Raw genomic sequence first — 12554 nt, forward strand, 5'->3', positions numbered from 1 at the left:
TGTCAAATTATGTTTTATTCAGCAGTTTGTGTGAAAGAACGTATAATTTACAGTAAAATATATATATTTTTTTAAACATCATAGATTTTGTCTCAGAATTTTTCATGCAAATGTTTTAAGCAAGTATTACGTTGATACATATAGTTATTATGCACATAATTTACCAGAGCTGGGCACTTCCGTTAATCGTCAATTCGTGTCACCTTTACCGAGTGCTGACACATACTCTGCGAATTATTTATGATGCGATGCCTTGCAATAATACACAAAGTCAGAGGGACCATCTGTGATGCTCATAAACATGCTACTGTCGGTCCATTTATTAATTTTTATATATAATATAATATAATATAATATAATATAATATAATATAATATAATATAATATAATATAATATAATATAATATAATATAATATAATATAATATAACGGCGTATTAGGGCCACGTATAAATATATATATTTTTAGAGGGGGGTAATATTCAGAGAAAAATCACAAATTTACAAGAATTTTTTTTTAAATATTTGCGACATTATAAATTGGCAAATTTGTGAGAAAAAAACCTCACCAATTTATGAGATTTTCAAGAAAAACACTCTTGCAAAACTTGCAAGAAATAAAAATAACCTGCTCGGATGTTTTTGCCAAGTCACAAATCCCAAGTGTGCAAAATGCCCACGGTGGAATTACAGTTAAATTACACCTTTTGATTAGGTTTTCAAGCAAGGAGATTAGGTTTTGTTATTTCTTGGAATTATCCCCCCCCCTCCCCTCCCCCCAACCAAAATAAATAAATAAATAAAAACATGTGGCCCTAATACGACATTGTAATAATATAATATAATATAATATAATATAATATAATATAATATAATATAATATAATATAATATAATATAATATAATATAATATAATATAATATAATATAATATAAAGAGGCCTAGGGCCTTCAAAACTGTAGACAAAATAGTTCTATTTTCAAAATAGCTTCAGCACTTCCATATACATTACGATATATACAGTACGTATACGTACATATGTGCCACATAACAGACTCGGCCACATCATTACGTTGTTGTATACAGTATATGTTAAAAGTGCAATTCTTTTTGGCATAGCTTCAGATATTTTGTAATCAATTTGTTCAGTGTAAACTTCTCCTGCATATGTTTCTTCAAAACAAAGTCAAATAGAGAGAAAACCTCATTTAACACAGATCAACAAAAAATAAAAATCACAAAAATACTTTTCACCAAACAGGATCATCACATCACATCAAGATAAATACAATATTGCTGCCATGATATGTTTGTTTGAAAAAACATATTTTCCTCATTCGTCACCATGCAAGGTGCGGTAAAGCCATTATGTGTCCATTCCTGTACCGTTCACAGTATATTGCGAAGGTCTGCATGCACGGATCCGATGGAAACGAAAGGTACGGTCAAGCACGTCATCTCGGCTTTTATCTGACATCTAACGGTCAATACTGTGTTCATTTTGAATTGCAACTCGATGTCAGTTGATCGGATCAGACAGATCTCCGTTGGCCGTGGGTGTGTGTCCTCTTGACAATATCCTGGTACAACTTGGACTTGAGGAATCGACGGTACGAGTCTTTCTCCATGAGACTGTGGATGATAGCTTGAGCTTCATTGAGGCTGCAGGGCGTGGGATCCTCCAGGCTCTGTTTGGTCTTCTCCCTGGTGTGGTAGTCGATGTTTACCTGGCCAAAGAGGGGGATCACTTTGCATTACAACACTGCATCAATCTTTTTATTTATTTATTATTTATATTTTTTATTTATTTTTTATTTTTTTATAAGAGATCAGTATTGTTCATTCGGTAATGCCATCATCATTGCTCTTTTTTATTTTTATTTATTTTTTTATAATTTTTTATTTTTAATTTTTTTTAATTTTTTATTATTATTATTATTTATTTATTTTTTATTTTTGCTGCATCAATCTTAAGTAGCCATTTGTATACTATTTGAGTTATTTAATCAAAACGTTCCTTAAAACCCGTTTGTATACAATTTGATACAGGCAGGCATTTCAAGGTTAGGTTTTAAAGTTACGTTCACATATGGTGATATTTTTACCAATTGTAAGTTCCATACTTCTGTAAAAATGAAATGTAATTTACATTCTGTGTTTCCCAAGAGATTTTATTGTATTTTTTTCATGATGTGAACAAATGAAGCACTCGTCCACGCTGACCTCTCTTGGTGCCTGAACATCGATGAATTCCTTGAAGATCTTATTTGCTTTTGACGCAAGTTTGGTTGAACTCCTATTTTTTTTGTAGTCCTCGCAGGCCATCCAAAACTCGATGTTCTCGTCGCTGAACTCCGTTTTGAGAAATGTTCGGAAGGCAGCCAGGCCATCTGGATGTGGTAAGAGAAAGAGAGGAGATAAAAACAACAGAAACAAAACATTTAAAGTTAATCAGGATTATTCTTCACCATGAGGTTTTATTCGTCCATACATAATATCCACGAATCTTTTTCCCAGAAATGGTAAAGGGCTGTTTTCATTAGAACGCAAACAAATCGGATCCCCCCCCCCCTTTCCTCCCCTTCAATCTTTTTCATTAGTAAAGATAAATGATCAATTAATGTGCAACCACAGAGGCCGAGCATGTTTTTCTACAAGGCCTGTGTCAAGTTGACATGTTATTCCCATCCTTCTCGTCGCTCGTTGTTTACAGAGGGAAGAGTGGACAGGGTGGCTCGTGCGTAAATATGCAACATGACTTGTACGGCCATCACATGCTGTTTTGCACAAGGTCACATCGGAGCAGTGTACATTGTTTTGTTTTTGTTTGTTTTTTGGGGAATTAAATATTTGCTGAGTTTTTATTATGTCCTTGATATTTAAGAAGAATTAATGTTCCATAACTAATCAATATCGGATTGAATTGAAGTGAATCGAATCAGGAAAAATCTAAACCGAATCGAACTGAACTCTTGTGAATCCAAATCGAATCGATTGCAGAAATTAAAATCGATACGCAGCCCTACAAAATACGTTTAAATTCGCTGTACAACTTAAACAATATTTGTGTTATTATTGCGAGACGAGACGCATGTAAATTGTAAACTTGTTTACTTACATTTGTGGGACAGAACGTGATCAAATGATTCAGACCACCTAAGCACCTCATCTGTTGACAATCTGATGGAGAGAAAAATGCCTCGGTAAGAATGCAAATCATGCATTTCAATGGATTATGTAATAGTGAAGGACAGCGTGATTTAATGCATGAATCATCATGTGGTTGTTCTGCTGAAGGCCGAAAGGTAAAAAGTGTTAAAAATGGAGAGAAATACTGGTCGTTGTTCATATTGATAAAGTTATGGATAGACATAGGAATTCAAAACATTGTGTAATAAAAAAATAAAAAAATACAAAATACAAAAAATAAATAAAAATAAATAAAAAATATAATAAAAATATAATAAAAAATAAAAAATAAATAAAAAATAAATAAATAAATAAATAAAAATAAAATAATAATATTGATAATTTAAAAAAGACCACAAAGCAAGACAATGCCAAGCCACATTCTGCACGTGCTACAACAAATGCTTTTGTGACCTTTTTTTGGAAATTGCTCCAAATATAGACTCACTTCAGACACCTGGCGGTTGTTTCATGTGCTGGAGGCAGGAACTCAGAGAGGTCACTGTAGGAGTCAGATTTGTGAGATAAACATCCTAGTCTGGTCTTCATGGCAACGATCCTAAAGAATGAAAATACAACAATTCAGTTGAAAAATACGTAGCTCACTTTTTTTTTTCCATTAGGAAAAATAAGATGTTAAGGTGAGAGCCATGTAACATATTGTTTTGCCAAATTTTTATTTCTCTGCTTTTTAATTTTTTATTTTTTATTTTGACAGCCCACTTATGAAAACAGCACATTTGCCACGAAACTTTTAGAGTGGTCTTTTCAAAATAGATTTATTAGATTTTATATTGTTATAACTACATGGTCTGTAACAAATAAATTATTATTTCTTCTTCATCCCGTGTTCCAAAACTTTCCATATTAATAAACATACTGTAAGACATTCATAAGGCAGAAAAGTCCAAATAAATATATTTATATTGAAGTGTATTTTGTTCTTCATTAGCATATCTGGTATTAGAGTAATTAAACGTTTTCAGGTTACTTGGATTATGTTACCAATATCCTTACTGTATTAGAACGGACTACATGAAAACAAAAACACTTTTTAAAAAGCATTTGGCCTACGTTATTTGTTGGAAAATTAAGTAGAAAACATTGATTATTTGTAACTTTTATGATTTGTTGTTATGCGTGCAGTGCATTATGAGAAAATATGCTATGTTTGTAGCATTTAACCTAGAAGTCCGTTTGGACGTTGTGATTACTGCCATCTTTATTTCCTTTTGAAATACGATGCTTTTATTTTGACACGTAAAACCGGAAGTTGCGGGCTTACAGCGGCACCGTAAGTTTTACGCAGCAATAAACAAGCGTCTTTTTTTCCTTTTCTTTCGAGCTGGTTGCTCTTCGTCGTCATTCCCCGTTTGCAAAAGCTGAGCAAATTGACAACGTTGGTTTAAGAAGCTGTCAGGAGTATTTTAACTGATTTATCGTTAATTTAGATGTTAAGCAATGATATGTTTGTAGTAAATGCAATATGTGTGTCTGAAATTTTAGTTCTACAGTGTTTAGCTGTGCAATAAAAATCTGTAAAAAGAACTGGAGACTTGCATCCAATCAATGGGCGGTTTAGACGTGTTTGTGAGTATGTTTGAATGTTCGAATGAAGATTTTAATCCCATCAGGACTGTTTTCAATTTTTCATAACGTGTAGGCAAAATTAGAAAGACAAAAAAAAAATCAAAATACTTCTGGGCATTAGGCAGGTTTGTCTGGATTGATGAGCCGAAGGATTGAAAGCTTTTTTTCAGGGATTTTAGCCACTTCTGGAAAGTGTGTCAGGGCCCAAAAAAAATAAATAAATAAAAGCTTTAGTCGATTATTTCATCTGCACTTTCGATGGGCGGTCTGCCCTAGAAACAGCCCTCTTAAATAGTCAATGTTATGTTATGACCGATGAGCGCATCACCTGTGTCATAACCTCAAGGTGAAATTCATTTAGTAATTACATTTGATTTTGGGCAAAGATTTGCGATATTGAAAGCTGCATGAAAGGTTCCCTTCATGTCAACATTTTAAAAGGAGTTACAAAAGCCTGGGAGGGAAGATAAAAATAGCAAAGGCACTCAATTGAGGATGCTGCCTTCCTTGCAAAATCCACTTCAAGTATGCGTGCTCTATTTCTGCAAGCAGGAATGATGTGCAATTTTTGTGTTCGGGTGACTTGACCCACTTACGCGAGGGTCTTATAAAACCACACGAGTTGTTTTTAATGCAACTGACACATTCACATGGAATGGGATTAAACCAACAGGGGTTGGACAAAAAAAAAGAAGGGTAGAATAGCAAAATATAAGCTACACTAGAGTTGGTGTCATCTTTGCAGTTGATCACAGATCATTTTTGCTTAAAATGCGGAAAAATTGCACACAAACCAATCAGCAAAACGCAAAAAAAATAATAATTGTGATAAATAAATAATTACAGATTTTTTTTCTCCCAAATGAGCACATCAGCTGAGTAAATGTTACACATCGATAACACCTGTCACAAAATACACAACTTAAAAATTTTAAGCGCTTTCATCAGCAAGGATGAGATAAAAACTTTGCATAATCCAATTCAATAATTAGAAATATAAATTAAAAAGATTCGGAATTGTCTTAAAGTGCAATAAGTCAGGTATTAAATTCATGTGAACGGTAAATGTCAAGAAAACAGTAAGATAAAAAAAAGGGCCTTTAAAATGTAATTTTCTTATGCATTTATAGGAAAAAGTGAAATTAACTCATTCACTGCCATACATTTCTAACGTTTTTTTTTCTACTTTTGTTAACGAGAGTAAGAAAACCTAAACATTTTTTTATTGTACATTTCGAACAGATATAAAATTTGTGATTAATCGTGAGTTAACTAGTGAAGTCATGTGATTAATTACCATTACTAATATTAATTGCCTGATGCCCCTAATTTTTTTCTTCTTTTTTTCTAATATTTTTATTTAAAAAAAAAGAAGAATTTTTTTTTAATTGTAATTAATCGCATGACTAGTTAACTCACGATTAATCACAAATTTTATATCTGTTCGAAATGTACAATATTTTTTTCCTAGGTTTTCATTCTCTTGTTAACAAAAGTTACAAAAAATAACGTCAAACCAATAGAAATAGTTAAAATGATTTTTTTGACGTCTATAGCCGTCAATGGCAGTGAATGAGTTAAAATACATGATTCATGATTTTATGAATCGATATCAGGCTCAAAAAGGAAAATCGATTCAGTATCGATCTTTTGAACCCAGCCCTATAAAACATGCCTAAAAAACTGGACAAACCTCAAAATTTGTGCAAGTAAAACATTTGTGTAGTGAGTTTGTCTTTGGTTGAAAAATAAACCCATCCCATCCCAACAGTGAAACATGGACGGAGGCCAGTTACGACCACAAAATGTTGATCAACCGACCTCCTGCGCCGATTCAGATAACATATCCAAAGTAATTTGCATACACAGAGGTTCAAACTCGGATTTAGTTGTGTTTTCCAAACAGATTTATTTTGTGATGAATCGCTATGTGGAGCTGCAGTAGGTTGAAGACACGTGCTTGTGCTGAACTATTTCTAAAAATATCCTGACAAATCTGTGCAGTCAGGAGGAAACAAGTGCATGTTCTATTCAGCCATGCAGCAAAGGCTGGCTCCCGCAGGGACGGAGCTAAAAATAGCAACATCTCAGACACACACTGAATTGGAAGGAACCAGCGACGTTCTCCTTGAATGGTGCTCCGAAAATAAAACAAAAATAAATGAAAATCAAGGAAAAGAAAACAAATGTGGATCATTTTGACTGTCGCAGCATCTTTGATGTGAAGCAACTTGGTGCAGTGCAGTTTTCACGTTTTTCCCCTCCATGTCCTCATTTGATAGATGCGTGTGAAACGGCTTTGTAGTGTGCCCGATGACCTGGAAGGTCAAACAGCTGCCCCTGCTGGCTTTCTTGATTGAATTTAGAACCAGTACACTTTTACAATAATCAATGTCATTAACCATTAGGAATGGGTTTAAATAATATTATTTTAAATCAAATAATCGTTGTTTTTTTCAAGCCTGATATCGATTCATGAATCGATTATTCTATTTTTTCCATAAATTCTTGAGAAAATAATTTTTTTTGGGGGTATCTTACTGTTTTTTTTTTATTTATTTACTGTTCACATAAATGTATTTTCTTACATTTATGAAAGACCTGACTTATATTTACAATTATTGAATTATATTACGAAAATATTTTCATCTCATCTTTGCGGATTTCAATGTTTGCGTAACACAGTGATTATAACACGTGTTACTTATATCAACTCATTCACTGCCATTGACGGCTATAAACGTCAAAAATTAATTTGAACTTTTTCTATTAGTTTAACATTTTTTCCCACTTTCGCTAACAAGAGTATGAAAACCTAGAATTTTTTTTATTGTACATTTAGAACAGATATAACATTTGTGATTAATCGTGAGTTAACTAGTGAAGTCATGCGATTAATTACAATTAAAACAATTTAATTGTCTCTTCCCCCTAATTTTTAACAATCTTTTTTTTTTTTTTATGTATTTATGGCAGTGAATGAGTTAAAGGTGCATTGTGCAGTTTAAAAAAGTAATATTAACATGAAAGCTTTTTCTACATCATTCAATCCACAGTTTCTTTGGACAGGGGAGGGGCGGAGTTTTTCTTTCCTCATTTGAAGTCATGTCTTTGTTTTTTAACTGTGGCTTCCACTTTAAGATTGTGCACGTACTCGCACGCGCACCATGAACGAGCCCGGCACACATGCTGCAGTTACGCTTTGGGCCAGAGGTGGCAGTCGCGAGTAAAAAAAAAGTGACAAACTGCACAAAGATCCTTTAATAAATTAAATCATTTAACCAGTTACTGCCTCCGCTAAATTTAAGTTGAAAATTAATATTTGTGGAGTGAGTCGATTCGAATCAGAAAAAAAATCAAAATCGAATCGATTGCGGAAATTACAATCGATACCCAAGCCTATTAACCGTATTTACAATGATCACAAGCAGTGCAGAGCCTGTACAATAATAATTTATATACAGAATGATGAATATAATATATGTATTTCCTTTGTATTTGTTTTTTCATCTTTTTTCCTCAAGCAGCAAATATGCCTAAATATAGTCCGGTTAATCAAGTAAAAGTAAAACTTTTCCATCATGCAATTCCACACAGGAAAGCCACATCTGTCAACGATGGGCCGATGGAGCGATGGAAGTGCCCACCTCTGGTCGCTACATCTCCAAACGTAAGTTACAACGCAGTAACGTTATATACTGTATTGATTTTGGACGTTGTGTCCTCCGGGCCAATGAGAAAAAAGCAGAAAGTCATAAGGGTGAGTGTTAATGCTCATGTCATGGGTAACTTGCATGAAAACTGAAAGGTGCATCCAGATTTTAGAGCAACATATGCAGCCATCCAAGCAGCGTCTTTTTCATGGACATCCCTGATTTTTTCAGCAATATAAAGCCAAACCACATTCTGCATGTTGCAACAGTGTGGCTTGGTAGTGAAAGGGTGTGGAGTACTAGACTGTGGTGCCAGCAGTCCAGACCCGTCTCAGCAACAGAAACCCCGGACTGTTGAGCAACTAAACAAGCAAGAACAGGAAATAATTCTGCCTGCAAATCTTCACCAGCCCGTGTCCACCGTTTCCCAAAACATCCCATTTTTTTGGAATGCGAAAATCAAAGTTTGAACATAAAAAATGGTGTCTTTGTAGTGTATTTAGTTGTATGTGTCGACATCATTTGCCAATCATTGGATTCTGTTTTGTGTTTTTATTTACCTTTGATGTAGAGCCGTCAAAATTAATTTATCGACAGTTAATCGATTATCAATTTAATCGACAGCTATTTTAATAATCGAGTAATCGGTTGGAGCCATTTTTTTTTAATTTCAGCATACCAACAATAATTGCTCACTGATTTTTGTAGTCCTTGATGAAAGAAGACTGATTATCTTCTGTGTTTAAGCAAAATAAGACATTTGCAAACATCTGTTTTTACTTTGGAAAAACAATGACCGAACCTGTAACATAGTACAACATCAAATCCCCTTTTTATTGAGCACGAAATAATCACCAATCACTGGTTAATAATAGTAATCAGGGGGAAAAAATTATTTTACTGCAAAATTAAAATTAATCAGATTAGTCGATTAATCGATTGAATAATCGACAGATTAATTGATTCTAAAAATATTCGAAAGTGACAGTACTAATTTGATACAACCTCACTGGAATTGGGGTTTGTATCAACAATCATTTAATTGATTCATCATCATTTTTTGTGATTGAACAGAAAGCCTCCATTAAAAGCTGTAAATAATAATCAGACGGTAAACCATTAGTACGAAGCGACGACTCACATAATACTTTGAGCTCCATGTTCAAAAGAGTTACATAACATGATCAGTAAGTAATGAATATTAATCCTTTACCTGAATTCTGCAGATGAGGTACTTGTCTCCCCTTTTAAAATTTATATATTTTTTAAAATAAGCGCTTCTCAAAAATCAAGTCTCCAGTTCATCCGATATTGCCGTTGAGCACGCATGAAAGTGTACAGCTGAGAAGTGGTAATATCATCTACAGTAGTTGCGATTGCAGTGTGTGAGCCAGCAGCAGCATGCTCATTGGTGCGAAATGTGGGAGCGAGTGGTGGGGGGCGAGAGACGGAGGGGGTGGAATCAGAGACAAGCCATCTTTGAAGAATCCGGAGGACAACACAAGCGCATCTTCAAAGTTGTGCTTAGGCGTATTGCATACATTAAAAAAATATATATATAATAATAAAACCTCCTGTTTTTCAAAAACATTTTTTGGGGGGGAGCTTTGTTTTCTTGTGATGTTGTATTTTTTGTTTTACTGCATAATTTTTTCTGTCATAAAAAAAATTCTGAAAAACGCGACGTAAAATTATTCAAAAAACAGGAGAAAAAAATGACTCAGAAAAACAAACTAAAACAAAAAACCTGAAAAACAGGGGAACACATTATTAAAAAAGGAAATTGGACAAGCAGAGTTTTGTTTTTTTGAGTTTTTCAAAGTCTGCAACTTGTCACTTGGAGTTCAGAGGTAATTTTTTTTAATACAAATAATAATAATTTATGAATAATATATTTATATATTTTTTTTAATTATCCGACTCCCGTTTTTTTCTTTGACATTTTTTCAGTTTTTCTGAATATTTTTCCTCCTGTTTTTCTAAATACCCCTGCCCCTTTTTTTGTAATATATATTTTTTTATTACAGACAAAAAAATATTAAGAAAATCAGAAAATTAAAAACAAAAAAAAATGTTTGTTTTTTTCAAAGTGAATGCAATACTTTTCCGTAGAATATGATAGATACAACATTCAGGAAAAAAAGGATAATGGGAAGATATCTTGTTATATAATACAGTAAATTGTGACTTAGGCAATTAAAATTAACTGCAAGCAATTTGAGGAGATTGCTGTTTCAATCAAGACCTTAGCTCGGTGTTCCCTAAAATAAAAAACAAACACAAAATAAAACAAGCACTGGTGTAAATTTGACCTACATGGAAAAGTTGTTTTATGTGCATGTCTTGTAATTAAACCCATGAGAGAAAAAAACAATGAGTGCCATCTCCATCTGGTGTAATGCTGGCACTACTTAACGCCAGATTTTTCTCTGTGCACAATCAGACTTATTGTCTGCAGCTTTCTTACAGTTCGCAGCACATACATAATGAGATGCATATTTTTTTTTTGCATACTATTGCAAAAGTATATCCACATACAGCTTTTGAGAGAGGCTTTCAGTAAGTGGAAGAGGAAAGCGAGTGACGTCTTGCCAATGTGAACTGAGGTGTTATATAACGTCCACGTGCACGTTCCTTCTGTAAGCTTTCCTACTTTTCTTATCCTCGGCGCATCGCGTGTGCTGATAATTATAGCGCCTATATATGACATTTGGCTACTGGCAAAGTGGGTGTTGAGAATTGAACCTACAAGTTCCAAGTTTATGGTCCAAGTCGCAACATTGCAGAACCTTGATAAGGATAAGTTGAACCAAGCGGCTTCTGCTCAGCCTTGCCTGGTTTTGCCTTTTGGAGATGCTGGCCCCTAGTGGTCAAATGGCGGCATCACGCTTAACATTTACAATTCATCTTCTGTACAGCACCTTGCAGCGGCTTTTTAAAAAATGTATTAATTTATTATTTAGAGTGCGTATTTGGAATGTTATGCCGGCTATGACATGGTTTGGTTAATATAGTTTGACTTACATTACTTTTTTCCAGATACCTGGATAAGCAGCCTTCTTTTTCATGTTACAACATCACTTCTAGTGCGCATTTTGTTGTCATTTGCATACAAACGTCAAAAGCAAATTATAGATACCCGCAGCAATTCAAAACAGTTCAAGAATAATCCATGACGTCATTACTTTTACTGTAGATTACGCCTCACAGGAGCGTGATGTTCTCATTTCAGCCACAAGATCGCACAGTACAGTAAGATTAGTCTCTCTCTCTCTCTCTCTCTCTCTCTCTCTCTCTCTCTCTCTCTCTCTCTCTCTCTCTCTCTCTCTCTCTCTCTCTCTCTCTCTCTCTCTCTCTCTCTCTCTCTCTCTCTCTCTCTCTCTCTCTCTCTCTCTCTCTCTCTCTCTCTCTCCCCGAAAGGTCAAGCCCATTGCATTGGCATCATTGTCACAGTGTAACCGGATGATCGTACCTTAGTCATGTGACATATAACAAATATCTGGGTCCATACTGCTCGAATGCAAACCCAAATTGATATCAGACAACACACTATCTACATTTTTCTTTTAGATAACCTTTGGGGAAATATCCGGCTTTAGCGTGACTGCATGTTGTGTGCAGTTGTGCAGTTGTTTACAAGCGATAGTCTCACAGCTGTATGCGGTTTACATGAAGTAATTGCCTTTGGTTCCAGGGGAATACAGAAATGTATCAGTACGACAATCAATAAAAGTGCACAGGCTGGATGGCAGCAGGTGGTCCCTACACAATTGAAGATTAAGCAATTAAAGAGCCAAACTAATGTTGTTCCTATGTCCTCTATGCTCGAGGGGCTGTGAAATACGGACAATAAGAAAAAAAATAATTGAAAAAATTGCACGCTCGTTTTTCATTTTTTGCTCAAATGTATATTAAACAAACTTCAATGACTGTGAGATTTGCATATTTTCTCCCCTTGGGTTTGCTATCTTAATCTTTCTAAAGAAGTCAACATGCAAATGATTCCGGTTTTCACCAATAGGGACTTTTATTTCCATCTTTGGTCACTTGAGGCACATTTTAAAGCAGTGTAGTGAGGGTGCGGTTGTAAATAACGTTGATGTCGGGCAGAATCCTCGTTCCT

General features: G+C 34.4%; 1 protein-coding gene across 1 annotated transcript; it reads right to left on the reverse strand.

Annotated features, from left to right (window-relative positions):
• On the reverse strand, positions 1-9833 carry LOC147166333 (regulator of G protein signaling 8-like). The gene is made up of 5 exons (XM_086088990.1): positions 9645-9833; positions 3637-3747; positions 3118-3179; positions 2223-2389; positions 1-1726 (listed from the first exon to the last, which is right to left on the reverse strand). Exons 2-5 carry the CDS (start codon positions 3735-3737, stop codon positions 1532-1534), a joined length of 525 nt encoding a protein of 174 aa, XP_085945116.1. The 5' UTR covers positions 3738-3747; positions 9645-9833; the 3' UTR covers positions 1-1531.
• Between the last annotated feature and the right edge of the window lie 2721 nt (positions 9834-12554).

The sequence above is a fragment of the Leptonotus elevatus genome, chromosome 11 (genome assembly GCF_054856555.1).
Source record: "Leptonotus elevatus isolate MCC_2025b chromosome 11, RoL_Lele_1.0, whole genome shotgun sequence".
Classification (NCBI taxonomy): Eukaryota; Metazoa; Chordata; class Actinopteri; order Syngnathiformes; family Syngnathidae; genus Leptonotus; species Leptonotus elevatus.

Coding starts and splice junctions, on each gene's coding strand:
- LOC147166333 (XM_086088990.1), bottom strand. CDS start 3,737: ATGAAGACCAGACTAGGATGTTTATCTCACAAATCTGACTCCTACAGT. Junction 2,390..3,117: donor TCACGTTCTGTCCCACAAAT/GTAAGTAAACAA, acceptor TACCACATCCAG/ATGGCCTGGCTGCCTTCCGA. Junction 1,727..2,222: donor ATGTTCAGGCACCAAGAGAG/GTCAGCGTGGAC, acceptor CTCTTTGGCCAG/GTAAACATCGACTACCACAC.